Consider the following 14426-nt stretch of genomic DNA (forward strand, 5'->3'; position numbering starts at 1 on the left):
TCTGCACGTCAGACCTTAACGGAGTGACTGCTGGTCCCAGCATACTTCATCATCCACATGAGAACAGGACAGGCAGCTAAACAGTGGGAGACAAGTTCCTTCGGAACAGGATTTCTCCCATTTTTGTCTGTGTGTTCTCTGGACTTCTCAGACACTTCATCTTGGTTCAGAAATTATAAGGGAAACAATTAAACTTCTTTTCCAATCCAAAAGCACCACCACTTCCCATACCAACTCAAGGCCTAAAGAAGTATCAGCCTGGGGCTAGTTAAAGATGATGAATGACGTTAAATCAAGTGCTGAATACTGTGTCAGTGACAGGCTGGGGAGTGCCCACAGGAGTGGGCAAGAAGGGCAACACTCAAAGAGAAAATTAAGACTGCATTAACTATCCTGAAACAATTAACTCTGGCAATGGTTATCTGAAGGGGGGGGGGAGGAAATCTCCTTTCACTTTACTTCATCTTTAAAGATTTCCAACAGTTTTTCTTGTGCTGATCAGCAATACCTAAACCATCTGGCATCTCAACGCCATCTCAGGAAAGAGACTTGAAGACTTTGCCATAGTTTACACTGAAACATTGAAGGATTTTTATTTTTTTTAACAAAATGGATCGGTCTATGTACGAAAGTAAAAAACCAGAAAATTCAATGCAGAATTGAATTTCACACTAACAAGAACGTCTCTTATTTTGCAAATCACATCAGTGAGAGCTCAGAACGTTATTCCTCCACTGCCCTTTCTAACTGTCATGTAGTGGTACGTGCTTTATCAATGACGGCTGCGCACGGGGCAAGTACAGACAATTGCTACTTGTTCATTAGGGCTAGGTCGGCTCGCGGGGTGGAACTGCTTCTTTTCCAACCCACTGGATCCAAGACAGACTAGAAATTTGAAACAAATGGATAGGGAAAGTAAATACTATGTAGAAATACGGCCTAAAGATGTGGCCAACAGAAGCTCCTCTACAAATTCAACATCTTCAAAGGATTGCAAACAACGAAGTTTATTTCACTTTTCTTTCACTTCTTGCAGCCATTAAAAAAATCCTATCCCAAGACTTCTGTATCATAGACTGTGCAAATATTAGAGCATGGTGTGTCGAGAGCTTTTGACCAAAACCAGGATAACAGTAAACACCAATCTATAAGGCAAGTTAACTGGCATTTTTTCCCTTCTATGTGGTAATATATGATGTAGTATGTCACGATCACATCCCTTTTCTGGCAAATTGCTGTCAATGTACACAGCTGATGGGTCAGTTATTCTGAACATAAGTTCCTATATATCTGATACTAATTCACAGTCCAATTAAGGCAGAAATATTGTAGTAGGGTTTCACTGTGCAAGGAGGGTCTGTAGAGTGTTGAATTCTTTAGAAATACATTTCCAATTCTAGATAGAGCAACACTGTGCATCTTTCACATACACAATTCAACTTTAGATACTATTCTAGTAGCGCTGTTGAACACTAGAAAATTTTCACCAGCAGTTCCTCTACATCAGTCAGCAATCTCATTGACCTGCTTTCTCTTACCCACAAATAAAGAATCCCCAATACAATTAAACAAATTCAACTCATAGCTCTCCTAGTGCGATATAAAAGAGAATGATTCAAGGTTTTAAACTTGCCTAGTAGTAGCAATTTTCTGAGTGGATTACTGTGTAATCTTTGCAAAGTTTTGCCCTCATAAAAATCTATTCCAAATCGCAGGAAGTCACTAAGGTAAGAAGGGGTTACTAGCAACCTTTCTACACTGAAGAGGTATCACTGAAACGAAGAAAGTGGCAACTGGAACGAAAGAACTAAGAGGAGCATTCACCCCCTCTAGAAAAAATAAACTGTCAAAATCCATTGTGCTCTATGTCATAATATAATGATGCATTAAAATGCAGTATTATATGATTCTGAATAAGAGTTAAGATTTTTCCTCATCTGCACTGCAGTCATGTAATTGTGAGTTGCTAATTACTAATTTTTAGAAGGATTCCAGTAAACAACTCTGCCTTTCCCCTACACAGTTTTATTAACTGTAGCTGACTCTGCTCTAGGGGGTAAAAATTATTCCTGATCAAACACAAAGCTCCCTGCTGACACATCTGAAGCCCACTGCCAGGCAGAGGTCTCCCTTGAAAGCACTTCATTAAAGCAATGGAACAAAAATTGAGGGTATCAACAGAAGCATGAAGTTTTGCATGATGTATGAAAAAGGGCAGAGGAAGGCAGGGAAGCGGATGTTCCAGCCTTTGGGAGAGGCAGCAGCAGAGGAGCAGCAGTTCTAGTTCCCTAATTCCACTGACTTCCATGTTCTTCAGATTAATTTTTTAACCCCTTCCCACAGAGTCCCTAGGAAAGCCATCACATGCACTGCACGTGTTCTCCTGGCCCTGCTTCCACTTTCACGTAAAGGAAATTTTGCCCAGCAGTGTCCCAGCGGGAGTTTAGGCGAGCAATGGCTGGTTTGCCCCGCAGCACCAGCCCGAACGAGGCACATGTCTTAGGCGCCCACATTCAAGCCTTACGGGCACCGTGCAACACAGAGTATTTGGCCCTCTGTGGCTGCTGAACTGCCTTTATCCTAGCTTGCTCCTCTTGGTTGACACGCCTCAATCCCAGCTGGTATCTTAGGAGCATGAGTAGATTCTCTGTACTTTAACAACAATATTTATTCTAAAATTATTTCTAAGAAAGGAAGATAAAAGCTGAGTTTGAGAAGTGCAGACTTGCAGAGTCGAGAGTTGCCGCTTCTGTTTGTTAATGAATTCAATACTACTACTACAACATTTTGTTAGGGCACTCTGTATTTTTATCACTACAAAGATGCCTTTGTCAGGACTCTACAACAGTTGTCCAATACATGAGATTTTTGAAGTGTTTCCCACAAATACAGCTATGCACTCACAGACCCCGAATTACAAACAATGTATTCGTTATATGCTGTGATACATTCACACACTTATCAGCAGCCTATTGCATTACATGTAAAATATAGGAGTCAAAAGAATTTGTAACAAGCCTTCCAAATAAAATCTTCCACAATCGTACATAAGCTCATACTTTACTTAATATTTTATAATGACTTGTAATGAAATACATCCTGCTTGCCCCAAACCGCTTCTGTCTAAAACAGAAGATATTTGAAAGGTCATAAACACTTGGTAGCAGTAGGACTGCAGACGCCCGCTTGAATGTTTTCACTCAAGATAAATAAGGCTGTAGCAGCTGCTGCTTACAGCCCCGGGCCCATGCCCTATATCAATCAAATACACACAAACTTGTTTCACTGGAAGAGTCTAGAATAATTTATTTTTTTTTACACTAACAGCTATAAAACATGGCAACTTCTCCCCTCAGCTTAATAGAACAAATAGTTCAGGCACACCCTTACTTCGCAGCATAATTTCTCCAAACAAACTTCTGTGGGATAGATTAAAAATGGCACCTTACTAAAGAATGTTTTATATGTGGACAAAATAAAGCAAAACTTTCACCAAAATGCTTTCATTCCCCACACTTCCTATGGCATCTTGCCCAGCCAATCACCTCTACCCACAATATTTCTGGGCTTACTACAAATATTGAGAGAACACCACAAAAAAAGTCTTAAGTTTCAATTAATTCTTTAGTTTTGAAACTTTTTGCACTAAAGAATGCCAGTCCTGGACTGAGTGCCTCTGTGACTGCCACGCTTCATGGCTGACTAAATTGATTTCACATGGTAACTAAAACTAAGAGCATTCAGAAACAAATTTCATAATTCTGCTCTGGAAACACTGAAGTATGTCTTTGGTATGTGACTCAGTACTAGAGTGAAGATCAAAGAAGAGACTTTGGGGGGTCGATCCTTTAGGAAAAGGAGAGCTACTGCAGAGACACCGGGGCACATCTCCCTGCAGGTCGCACAGATCTGTAAACCTCTGATGCTTTTGTACTAGGTTTGATACTAAAGCCACTTACACGATTGGTTACGGTGGTTCTCCATGAACAGCTATTATTGGAAAGGAACAAGGGATAATAAATAGGAAAGGGAAAAATCAGACATACTTTTTTTTCCATTTCATTTTTAGTATGAGATTTAGATCCGTTTTAGTATGAGAACACTTAACATACTGCACTGCATATATGAAAGTCAAATGAAGAGAAAAATCAGTGAAGTCTCTGCATTCCAGATTTTCCTGCTGAAACCTTCTCAGGCTGGCAGCACAGATACTATATGCTCCTTCACAGAATTGCCAGCTGATAGAGACTGAGATAAAACCTAGACTGGCAAGGGACCTATTTTTTTTTTTTATTTTACTTTTTAAAAATAAAAGCTTAGGGATACTTTGTGATTTTCTACTCTATCTACGGAAGAGCAAAAAGAAGGTTATACAGGAATAACTTGGAGACTATCAGCTTTTTCACAGGCAAGCTGCAGAGTCATCCTATGGCCCTGCTGCAGCGAGCAGCTGTCTCTCTGTGCTACATTTCACTGAACGAAAGCACAGGAGAAGGAGAACACACAAGCAACGAAGACCAGAATCTCTTCTAGTGAATCTGTTTTCACAGCTGGAGACAGAGTGCTTACTATTCTATATACAGCATCACTGAGCTCAGGAACTCAAGTGGGCAGTGTTAAATTGCACAGGAAAGCAATTTAAGCAAATGACTAATCTAAACCCTTAAGTTTCATTCCTACTTTGGTCTTTTAAAAAGTGGCTTAAAAACATAAAACATCAATCCTCTCCCATTATAACAAAGAAAAACCAGAAGATTAATTCTGTCATCTTAAAGCAAAATCAAGGCAAATACAATCAAAACAGCTCACTAAGTTGTGCCAAGCCACTTGTACAGTTGTTTGACAGGACTTGTGGCACACAAAAAGCAGGACATGTTTTTTATTTCCACAAGGAAAAAAAAAAACCAAACCACACACCACCAAGAAAGAATTCCCCCCCCCCCTCCAATTTCTTGGTACCTCATCTAAATCAGTATCTTGACTGGAATTATTTTAAGTTTTCTCTAGTCTTAGCAACTATTGCATTACAATACACATTTTAAAATGTGTAGAGGTACACAGATGTGTACATTATACTTAGAAGGTGTTGAAGTATTTGTTTCTATAAACAGAGAGCATGAAGAATTCTTCATGCAGCAAGGTCTCAGCCAGCTAAATTAACACAAACACTTACTTTGCCATTTGAATGTTCTGATTTTTAAAAGTCTTTCCAGCTGATGTAACACTGAATTAAGAAACGTGTGACATTAGGAGCTCAAAATATTACACTGGATGTAATCATAACTGAGAGCAAAGTTACGTTAGATTAGAAATAGAGCTGATTCGTGGCTTGCTCCAGAGAAATGCAGAACATTCTAGCACTAACAGTGGAAGTGCTTCAGTCACCTCAAGCCTCTGTATGGCAATTCAGTGTTTTGCTAGCAAAGCACACGCGGCATCATACTTACTGCGGTGCTGGCTGCTGTGGGACCAGGGCTGCCGCCACCCTCTTCACCAACCACCTGATTTTGTTCTTCAGGGCCACGGGTGACAAGAATTCTGAAGTGCTGCTGCCTCGTGTTTTGATCTGGTCTGATTTTAAACAAGCATCCCTGCCCTTGAGGAATCCGCTCTACTGAATCGCTTCTAGATATTTCTGACCCATTCCTGCCATTTCCATGCGGTTCTGAACTCAATCCATCATCTGTGGGGCCAATTTCCTCCGCTGGTGGCTGGACAGGGTAGGACGTACTCCTTTCTAGCCGTATCCGAGGATACCTGACCAATCGGTCCCCTTTTGTTCCAGTAAAGCCAAAGTTATACTCGCCTCCTGCACCCACACCACTTGTCTGCGGCTGCTGTAACTGGAGCACAAAGAACTTTTTCCCTGAATTTGCTGACATATCTGGCACATGTTGCAAAGACCAACGCCGGGGTTCAGGGGTGGGAGTGTCATTCTGTGCCTCGGTACCAAAGGGCAGTAGGGTAACCTGAGGCACATCTGCACTTGAAGCCCGATGCTGAATCCTCACACCACACATGTTTAAACCTGAAGCTGCTTCATTTGCCTCATCTTCTTGGGTAGTTGATGGAGCATCCTCACTCTGGTTATTAGAAGGAATGGCACAAAATATTCTGTGATTACAGGAAACAGTTCCATTAATCTGTTGCCCTAACTCTTCTGTCATCCTGGGTGGAGAATTTCCAGGAGCCACCTCTGGACTGCTTGGAAGAGAAGAATGGTTTTCAACAGGGGACGCGTAATGTTCCCTGGAGTCTGAGAATTTACAAGGAAGTGTCTCCTCCGGAGACTCCAGGGTTGCACACTCGTCCGCGCAGCCGTTTGCAGCTTTGCGCTGGAGAGAGATCTGCATCGAGGAGCTTCTCGTTGGACGCGCATCGATGCTGTTCAGCAGCTGAGGGATAAACATGGATGTACTCCTCTTTAAGGAGCCCTCTTCTTGCAAATCACTGCCACCACCCAAATCTGCTCCATGTCGGGAGAAAGCGTGAGGACTGTTTCTTCTTGGCAAAGTGTGGAATGCCATGAAAAAGTCATCTTCTCTCTCCCGGTCGAGGATCTCCGATTCGGGGGCTGTGTTGCTTCGCCCAGAGCCAAAATGAAACCGCAGCCGATGGGCCATGGTTTTACAGAGAGAAGAAAAGGAGAGGGAGAACAGCAACAATTCAGGCACTGCCAGAAGTTAAAAACCAAAGACATAAACTCCAAGAAAAAGTGTCCCATCTGCCAAACTGTTAGCACTGCAGCCCTGATAGCGACAGATAGCAGAAATAGCCCAAGTGGCAAGCAGCATTCCAGGCATGATTGGGTAAGAGCAATCAGCGCTCCTACACACGGTGACATAGGGTAGGATGGTGGGAGTCACGTGGCCCGGTTCCCCCTCTCCAATGTAAGCTAGTGGGGGTTTTGTTGTTTTTTTTTTTTTTTTTTAATGCCAGCAAGAGCCTGAAACAGCACCTTCACAGCTGCTCCTTTTCCATCAGAGAGGAGCGGCCCCAGCGGGAGAGCTCTCACAGCTGACTAAGGCAGCGAGCACACTCGGCACCGCTATAAATCTAAACCACATCATATTCACAGGCACATTTGTACAAAGCACGCGCACAAAAATTTAACTACAACAAAACCATTTCAGTTTAGCATTAAAAGTTTAAGTCAACTCCACATGCAAATGAGAAAAATTACTTCAAGCTTAACATTTCGGTGTATGTTACAGCATTAGGCTATCATGGCAGAACATGAATAAATATAGCACGGTTATGCTTTCAATTTTAACTGTGCTCTTAACATGATTAAGTAACAAACTTCTTGCCTTTAAAAAGCCACAACTGTTACATTGTCCCTACAAATGCAATATAACTTAAGTACCCTGCACAGTCCCTTTTAATAATTAAAAATTACAAGAAACAAAACAATCGTACATATGGCAAAGATTTCTCACGCAATAAAACCAGCAGAAATGTGCAAGATGGCAGCAGACAAAGTTTCTTTTTCAGTTTTACCAGGCAGTAACGACGAGGGAAAACCAGAGACGGGCGTTGCATGTCGTTTTGTACCAATTTGTCTTAAAACACCGTACAGAAACTCTGCCCATTGCTGGCCAGCCTCCAGTGAGAAAGTTAGCAATATTACCATGAGTGTGATCGCCAGCACGGAATACAGTTACGCTCTCCAAGAGCCAAAAGAACTCAGAAGAAGAACAGACAGAAAGGATACACCAAAACGTAAAACACACACCCTAAATAAGCTCTGCTAGAAGGCAGAAACTCAGTGGTCTGAGGATACTCACATTTGAAGTGTGCTCACAATAGCACATAGGAGAAAAGAAACCCTGTTTAGCAAGAAGTGTAGCTTCATTTCAACACACGGACATTTGTTCCCTAGGAGAACTTAAAAGTGTAGGTTTTGTCAACAGCTCTGAAAATTTGTAGGTGGAGGGTTGGTACTCTATCCAGACATTTAAACCTCTGTTTGCAAGCAGCTTGTTTCCAGAAGACATAAAATGACCAATCACAAGAGAAATGGAAGCTTAAAACGATAAAAGTGCCAACAGACAGCACAATCGCCTATTGTTTTGAGTGGACTATGAGCCAACAAGAAGAAAAACATGAATAGCTTCTACACAGCAACAGTACTGTAGACTGACCTTGGGGAAGCACAGGTGTTGCTATTATTTTATCTTATTTTTCAGATAAAACATATTATCCAAGGACACAGTCTCTCTTTGCACGAAAGATGAAGCTTGCATCACATATTCTCTATTTTGATTGGGGGATAGAAAGGAAAGGGTGTACTGCCAAGACAGATGATTTGGAAACATGAAGAAGAAACAAAGTTCTTGTGATAAAAATCATGGAAGTATTGGTAATTAGTACTTCAGATACAGCCAAAATAATCAGTTCGATGTCTCCTCATCCGTAAGCATAACCTGATGGAAACATGTGGCTCAAAACCCCCATTATTTGCTTTGTCAGTGGCTCAGGACAACTTCTCAAAGGAGAGCCACAGCTCCTAAATGCCGGGGTGCTGCCTTTTCAAGTTACGAGCCCAAGGGCAGACTGTCTACAGAAGTCAGACCACAGAAAGAACAACCAGAAAACAGTTCAACAACAAAGAAGCACTGAAACTGTCGGTATAAGGCCAGTACTGCATATAGAAACTGGAAAATCTGAAGCAATACCGAAAATGAGTATGCCAAACCTGGCATTTCTCAGCTGTCACTGTGTATAGATTTTTTTTCTGAACTGCCACTCCGTTCCCATCACCCAGGGATGTCCCCACACACGCCACTGCACTCTGCAGGCCCGAGCAACGGCTTTTCCCCAGCCCTGTCCTCTCCCCCGCCAGCGAGGTGCACGGCAGCGTGGTCCTGAGCCCGGGCTCACGCGCTCTGCTCACAGGATTTCTGCCTCAGCACAGTTTGTGTCAGCTGGCAACAGGACCTTAAAGCTGGGAAGAACTGACTGATGATCTCCTTTAAGTTTAAAAGGTATAGGACAGTTTTAGTCATGCAGGTGGTCATTATGATCATTATATGCCAATAAATAATTCACAGTCAGCCCACTCTGAATACACACTGTCACAGATTTGCTTCCTCCTCAAGGGAGACAGAATCATTTGGCTGTAAGTCCTCTTTTTCCCCAGATTACAGCTTATATGTTTCTCTTTGCTCTATATTTCATAGGAGGACAGAGGAAAAGAACATATTTTTGAAGACAGATGCTTCCATACTGTGTGGTTTTTTTAATAAAAGGATCTTCACAACACTGATTCTAATCACAAAGCACCCAAGTTTAGTAGAGGTTGCACTGCACCCAACCAAGAAAGCGTTAATACCCGACCTCATAAACAAAGAGATGGTGTTACAATTTCCAAAAGACAAACCCCCAGAGAGTCATTCGCCCCAGTATGCCACCGCACTGGCAAACTTAACCTGGTTCCTCCAGAACGACAGCATCACTCACTCCAGGTATGTCTGTGTGCACACCTTATCTACTTAATCACAACAAAAGCAAGAAGCAGTAAGATGTTGGAAGACTCCTCTGGAAGAGCTACTGCATCAGACAAATTAAATTCAAGACTAAAACCACTAACAATATGCTGGGCATTATGAGGCAGAGAACTTAAAACATAACAGAGAGCCTTATTTTGCCATTACCTTAAACCTTCATACACACATTTCTCGAGTACAAGGGGCAGCTCTGGTAACTGCATCCCAAAAAAGGATGCCAAAGTATTAAAACATACAGGGAAGAGATATTAAAATGATGCGGGGATGGGCAGCTGCTTTTTAAGTGACTAAAAAGGTTGGGACTTTACTGGTTTGCAGTGGAGAAGCTTAAGGAAGAATACGAAGAGGTTCTCACCATCAGAATACTGGGTTAATGAGGACCATTTTGGCGTGACCCAGCAGGGTGGCACTACTGTGTTTAATGCTATTAGTTCCAAACACGGATGCTTTTTATGCTCATATCTGCACTTCTTACCACACCTACTTAAACAAGAGGTAAAAATACACCTTTAAGATGTGCTCTATTTTCATCAGCTGTGTTACACAGCCTGGTGATTAGTAAAACACCATCAAGACAAGCACTCACCAATCTGTTTTCATCAAACACTTCAAACAGGAGACGATGATTGGTTGGGTTGACCTATGAAAAAATTCAAATAATGTCACTTTAGGTTCATTAGCTTGATGATAACAATATACGGGTACTACTTCATACAGTGATTAATCCAAGGCAAACAGAACAGAACTAACAGGTTTTATGTAAATCTAATTTTACTTAAACTGGAGCACTAGAACACTTTGTTTCTAAACTCCACTGCAACTAGAAATAGCCTAGCAGTTACCATTAAAAGCTCTCATTTACTGTGCTGAGTGCGCTTTGTGCGCTCCTCTTCCTACAGGAAGCTCTGGTGAGGAAAGGCTGCACGCAGCCACAGGGCCCGAGGAATTCGGAGAGGACATCCCTGGGCAAGCATGGCCTCTTCTCCCTCCTGTCACCCCCAGGCTGTGCCGCAGTCAGGAGGGCTTCGGCTGCCTGGAGCGCAGCAGCAAAGTTAACCTGCTCTCAAGGAGGGCAGCCTGGCCCAAGCGACACGCTCTGTGTTTTGGGAACAGGGCCCAGGCCAGACAGACTATCAGGGCTCCCAGATATTTTTTGTTCTACAGCTGCAAAGCTCAACTGAACTGTAGGGAGCAAGAGTTTTACTGCATTTCTGTCAGAATTTCACAATCATCTCTATTTTGGACTGTCCATCGCTCACCACTGCATGTTTATCACACACGCCTGTGGAAAACCCAACAGAAATCTCTCCAACACATGAAAGCAGCAAATACACCTCCAGATAATTATTTACATTGCAGTAAATTTAACCAGAAAGACTGCTGACATTTAAAAGGAAAAAACAAACAAACAAAGAACTCTGGCAGGAAGACAAAACAGACACTATTAAGCAAGAAAAGAGTTCTACAGTATTTGATCCACTTGATATATTTTTTCAGAAAAACTTCGTAAGCCAGGTTACTACGTCCAACTTCTTTAATTAAGAAAACTTAGAAATAATATTCCACAATGGACTGATCATTCTGTGGGGGTGGTGATGGACTTCCCAGTTTTGAGAAAATCATAGAACTGTGACACACTAAAAAGGGTATGCATTACTTTATATATTCACATTATTGTTTAGGATTTTCAAGATGTTTTAACAGAGTTTCTATGATCTATACCTGTAGTGTAAGCAACACAAATTGTGTCAGTTTTGCATATTCTCTTTTCCTGGAGCAAGTAAATTATTAGAAAGGCTACCTTGAATATCATCTGTTAAAATTATAAGCACAAACGTTATGTAACAAGCTTGCTTTATCCTAAGTAAATTTCACTTCAAAACACACACATTTGTGCCTTACAGTCTGCCTTCAGCATGCTCATGAGACCACCACTCAAAGATGGGCTGCAGTCAGGACCAGATCTGGGGGAGCTTGATCAAGAGTCTGTAACTTCCCTCCCGTTCCCCCTCCTGGGCAGGGTCAGGGTGGTGACCTCTCGACTTCACGTGTCCTCTGTGCTGATGGCAAAGGCATGTGAACGCTTCACCGTAAAACGCTCTCTTACTAGGGCAATGACTTCCTAGTAAAACGGCACTATTAAAAACTCTTTTACAGGCAGGTAGATTACATTAGCCCATGGTAGAGCCACCTCTACAATAAACATCAAAAAAAATAGCAATGAAAATAGAAAACCTTAGGCCCAGTCATAATTTAGTGCCAAGACAGTTCCTATGGACTCTGCACAACTTTAAAAAGTGTAAGGCCATATTTTCCCCTCCGAGTACATTATAAAAATCAAAATATTTCATTAGATAAAGATGATTTTAGATACATATTACCCAGCTGCAAAACCTAGAAAAGCTATTTGGTACATGTTTAAAGAGAAAAACTCCACTTAAACCTCAAAAAGTGTATTAACAATTATATTGGCGGGAGCCATCTATCAAAAAGATCCTGTTAGCAAGACAGCCAATTCCTCGGATTCTATAAACAACGTCCAATACGATATCTATTTTTAACAATCTACAATGACATCTTTTCTCAAGCAGCTGTTTAAGATTAAATGTTAAAAACCACTGAAATTCTACCTAACCTTCTTTTGTGAAAGCTACAGCTGCACTAAAATTAAGTCATTCTTCTTTGGAAAAATATTTTCAGCAGCTAAACAACAAAGTTGTTATCGCCCTTCTCATTTATATTATGTTGGGTTTAAGAATCACTAACCCCTCCTTTACCACTTTCAAATATTTAAAATTTTTCTGATAAAAATTAGTTTTAGCTATAACTTGGTTTTCATTTTAAGCAAGATCTATAAAGATTAAAATGAAACTAAAAAAGCGTATTTGACCTTTTTAGCAAGTAACAAAGGCCAAAAGAAATGAATTTTTCTGTTTTCCTTCTCTACATTTGTATTTCGCTATTTTTTGCCACAATAATTTAAATTTCATAGCTCTTGGAAATAACTCTGATTATTTGCCACTGCATTAATATTTTAAAACCAGAGCAAACCTGCACTGCTAAAAATACATTTTGAAGTAAAAAAGAATTTTTTGTCAGATGAATTAACTCAAAACTTACTCTAAACAAAATCTCAAATTGTGAAACAGTCCATTTCGACTTAACCTTATGCCAATTTCTGCTGATCATTCCCCATCACTATAGAAACTGAAGAGCAATTATCTCAGGACAAGCATTTTTTATCATAAACATATAAACAACAAATAAAAAAATAAGTTTCTTCCCAAGCTTTTAAAATGCCATGTGATTACTTGTACATGTTATAATAATGATTGCAAGTAAAGGGAAACTTACTCTAAAATAAAATTCTTCGTTCCATTTTGGATTCAGTGTCTGTAAAAGAAATAAACATTTACATAATAAAATTTCTTGAGGTTTGCCATTTTGCAGTCATCGAAATGTGCATGCAAGTAACAATATTCTACAACAAAAGAAGAAAAAAGCATGTGATTAAAAAATTTAAAGTGGCAATATTTTTATTTCAATTTTTTTAATGGCATCAAATTATTTAGAAATTCTCTACTGAGTAAACCAAACGTGGGAGCATATTTGAGTCAGATGATCCTAAAATAGATGTTAAGTATAAATAGGATTCTAGAAGTAAAAGGCAACTCACTGAAAACCTACTGAAATAAAACCTCAAGACATTTCATTCTCAAGATTCATTTAAACCCAGATGGAAAAAAAAAAAGGTATTTTTTAAACACAAGGACAACTTTAGAGCTACAAAAATAAGGACAGATCTATACTGTAAATTAAACAGAAAAGTAAAAAAAAAAAGGTTACTTCCTTTGAATAGGGATGATACTCTTCCTAATCTCCCCAAAGCCTGTGAAGGTTTTAATTTTGTTTTAATAACCTGAATAAAATGTACAGAATAAAATATGCATATAGGTTGCAATCTCAAGGGAGCTCAATCATGAAATAATAAATTGATAAAAAAAGAGATCAGAACTACAAACATTAATAATTTGGACAATTCAAATTTGGATAAGTTTAAAAACAAGTATGAGATGTCCAGTGGTTTTGTTTTCCTGCCAAATCATTCCCTCATTCTCCCACATAGCAGAGATTTACCAGAAGAGCTGACAGTAAAAATTGGCTCTACACCCACCAAAACTTTGTTATAGCAGAGCAGGAGAATCTTGGCTGTTTATCTTAACTCCTTGATATAGTTAAAATAGATTTATCACGTCCAGGACACAGTGGCTGAGTACGGCGCGTTTCTTACAAAATGGAAATGCAGGAGTGGCACTGGCGCTCAGCAGGCACCCACCCACCCCTATGATCCCACCCTGCTGACAGCCGTACATCCTCCTGCCAGCTTTACACTGGGGCCAAATCTCAACCCAACATACAGCGGACTACCACTGAAATCAAATACTGGAATCTGAAAACCCTGTTCTAGAAAATTTGGGGGGGGGGGAAAGGAGGACAAAAGGAAATAGTATTAAAAAAGATCAAACTCTCAACCTCTGTAGCCAGCTATGCAGGTGGTTAACAGTTGTACTCTCAAAGTTTCACCTGCTTACCCTAAACAATCTTATGACAGAGCACAAAAATATTTCGTGAAAAAGACCATTGTAAAGGGAAGATGAAAAGAATAAAATGAGTGTAGGTGAAGGGCAGGGATAGGGGTTGGAGGCAGAGAGAAACTTTCAGCTTTTTTTGCCTTAAGGAGCTTAAAAGTATTCAGTCAAAAAAATGAAGTAATGAGAAAAAACTTACTTTAAAAATACTTATATTCATCAAATGCAGCTGTTACCAGCAAGAGAGGCTCCATGTAATTTAACAAACGAAGCATGGTCTTGTACTAAATTTGAGGGCACTAATATCCATCAGTAATGCATTAATTTT

At 40.4% G+C, this 14426-nt stretch overlaps 1 protein-coding gene across 9 annotated transcripts in view; it reads right to left on the reverse strand.

The window, feature by feature from the left end:
• Positions 1 to 14426, reverse strand: part of LOC141917864 (E3 ubiquitin-protein ligase NEDD4-like) — a 176091-nt gene that overhangs the window by 81166 nt on the left and 80499 nt on the right. For 4 of the 9 annotated variants that reach the window (XM_074811487.1, XM_074811484.1, XM_074811485.1 and 1 more), the window contains exons 2-5: positions 12864 to 12902; positions 10096 to 10149; positions 9865 to 9989; positions 5448 to 6673 (exon numbers count right to left, since the gene is read on the reverse strand). In XM_074811487.1, coding sequence (XP_074667588.1) covers positions 5448 to 6673; positions 9865 to 9989; positions 10096 to 10109 — 1365 coding nt within the window. In that variant the 5' untranslated portion in view covers positions 10110 to 10149; positions 12864 to 12902. The remainder of the gene's footprint in view (positions 1 to 5447; positions 6674 to 9864; positions 9990 to 10095; positions 10150 to 12863; positions 12903 to 14426) is intronic. The other 5 variants (XM_074811492.1, XM_074811488.1, XM_074811491.1 and 2 more) reach the window with 2 other exon arrangements.

Source organism: Strix aluco, chromosome W (assembly GCF_031877795.1).
Source record: "Strix aluco isolate bStrAlu1 chromosome W, bStrAlu1.hap1, whole genome shotgun sequence".
Classification (NCBI taxonomy): Eukaryota; Metazoa; Chordata; class Aves; order Strigiformes; family Strigidae; genus Strix; species Strix aluco.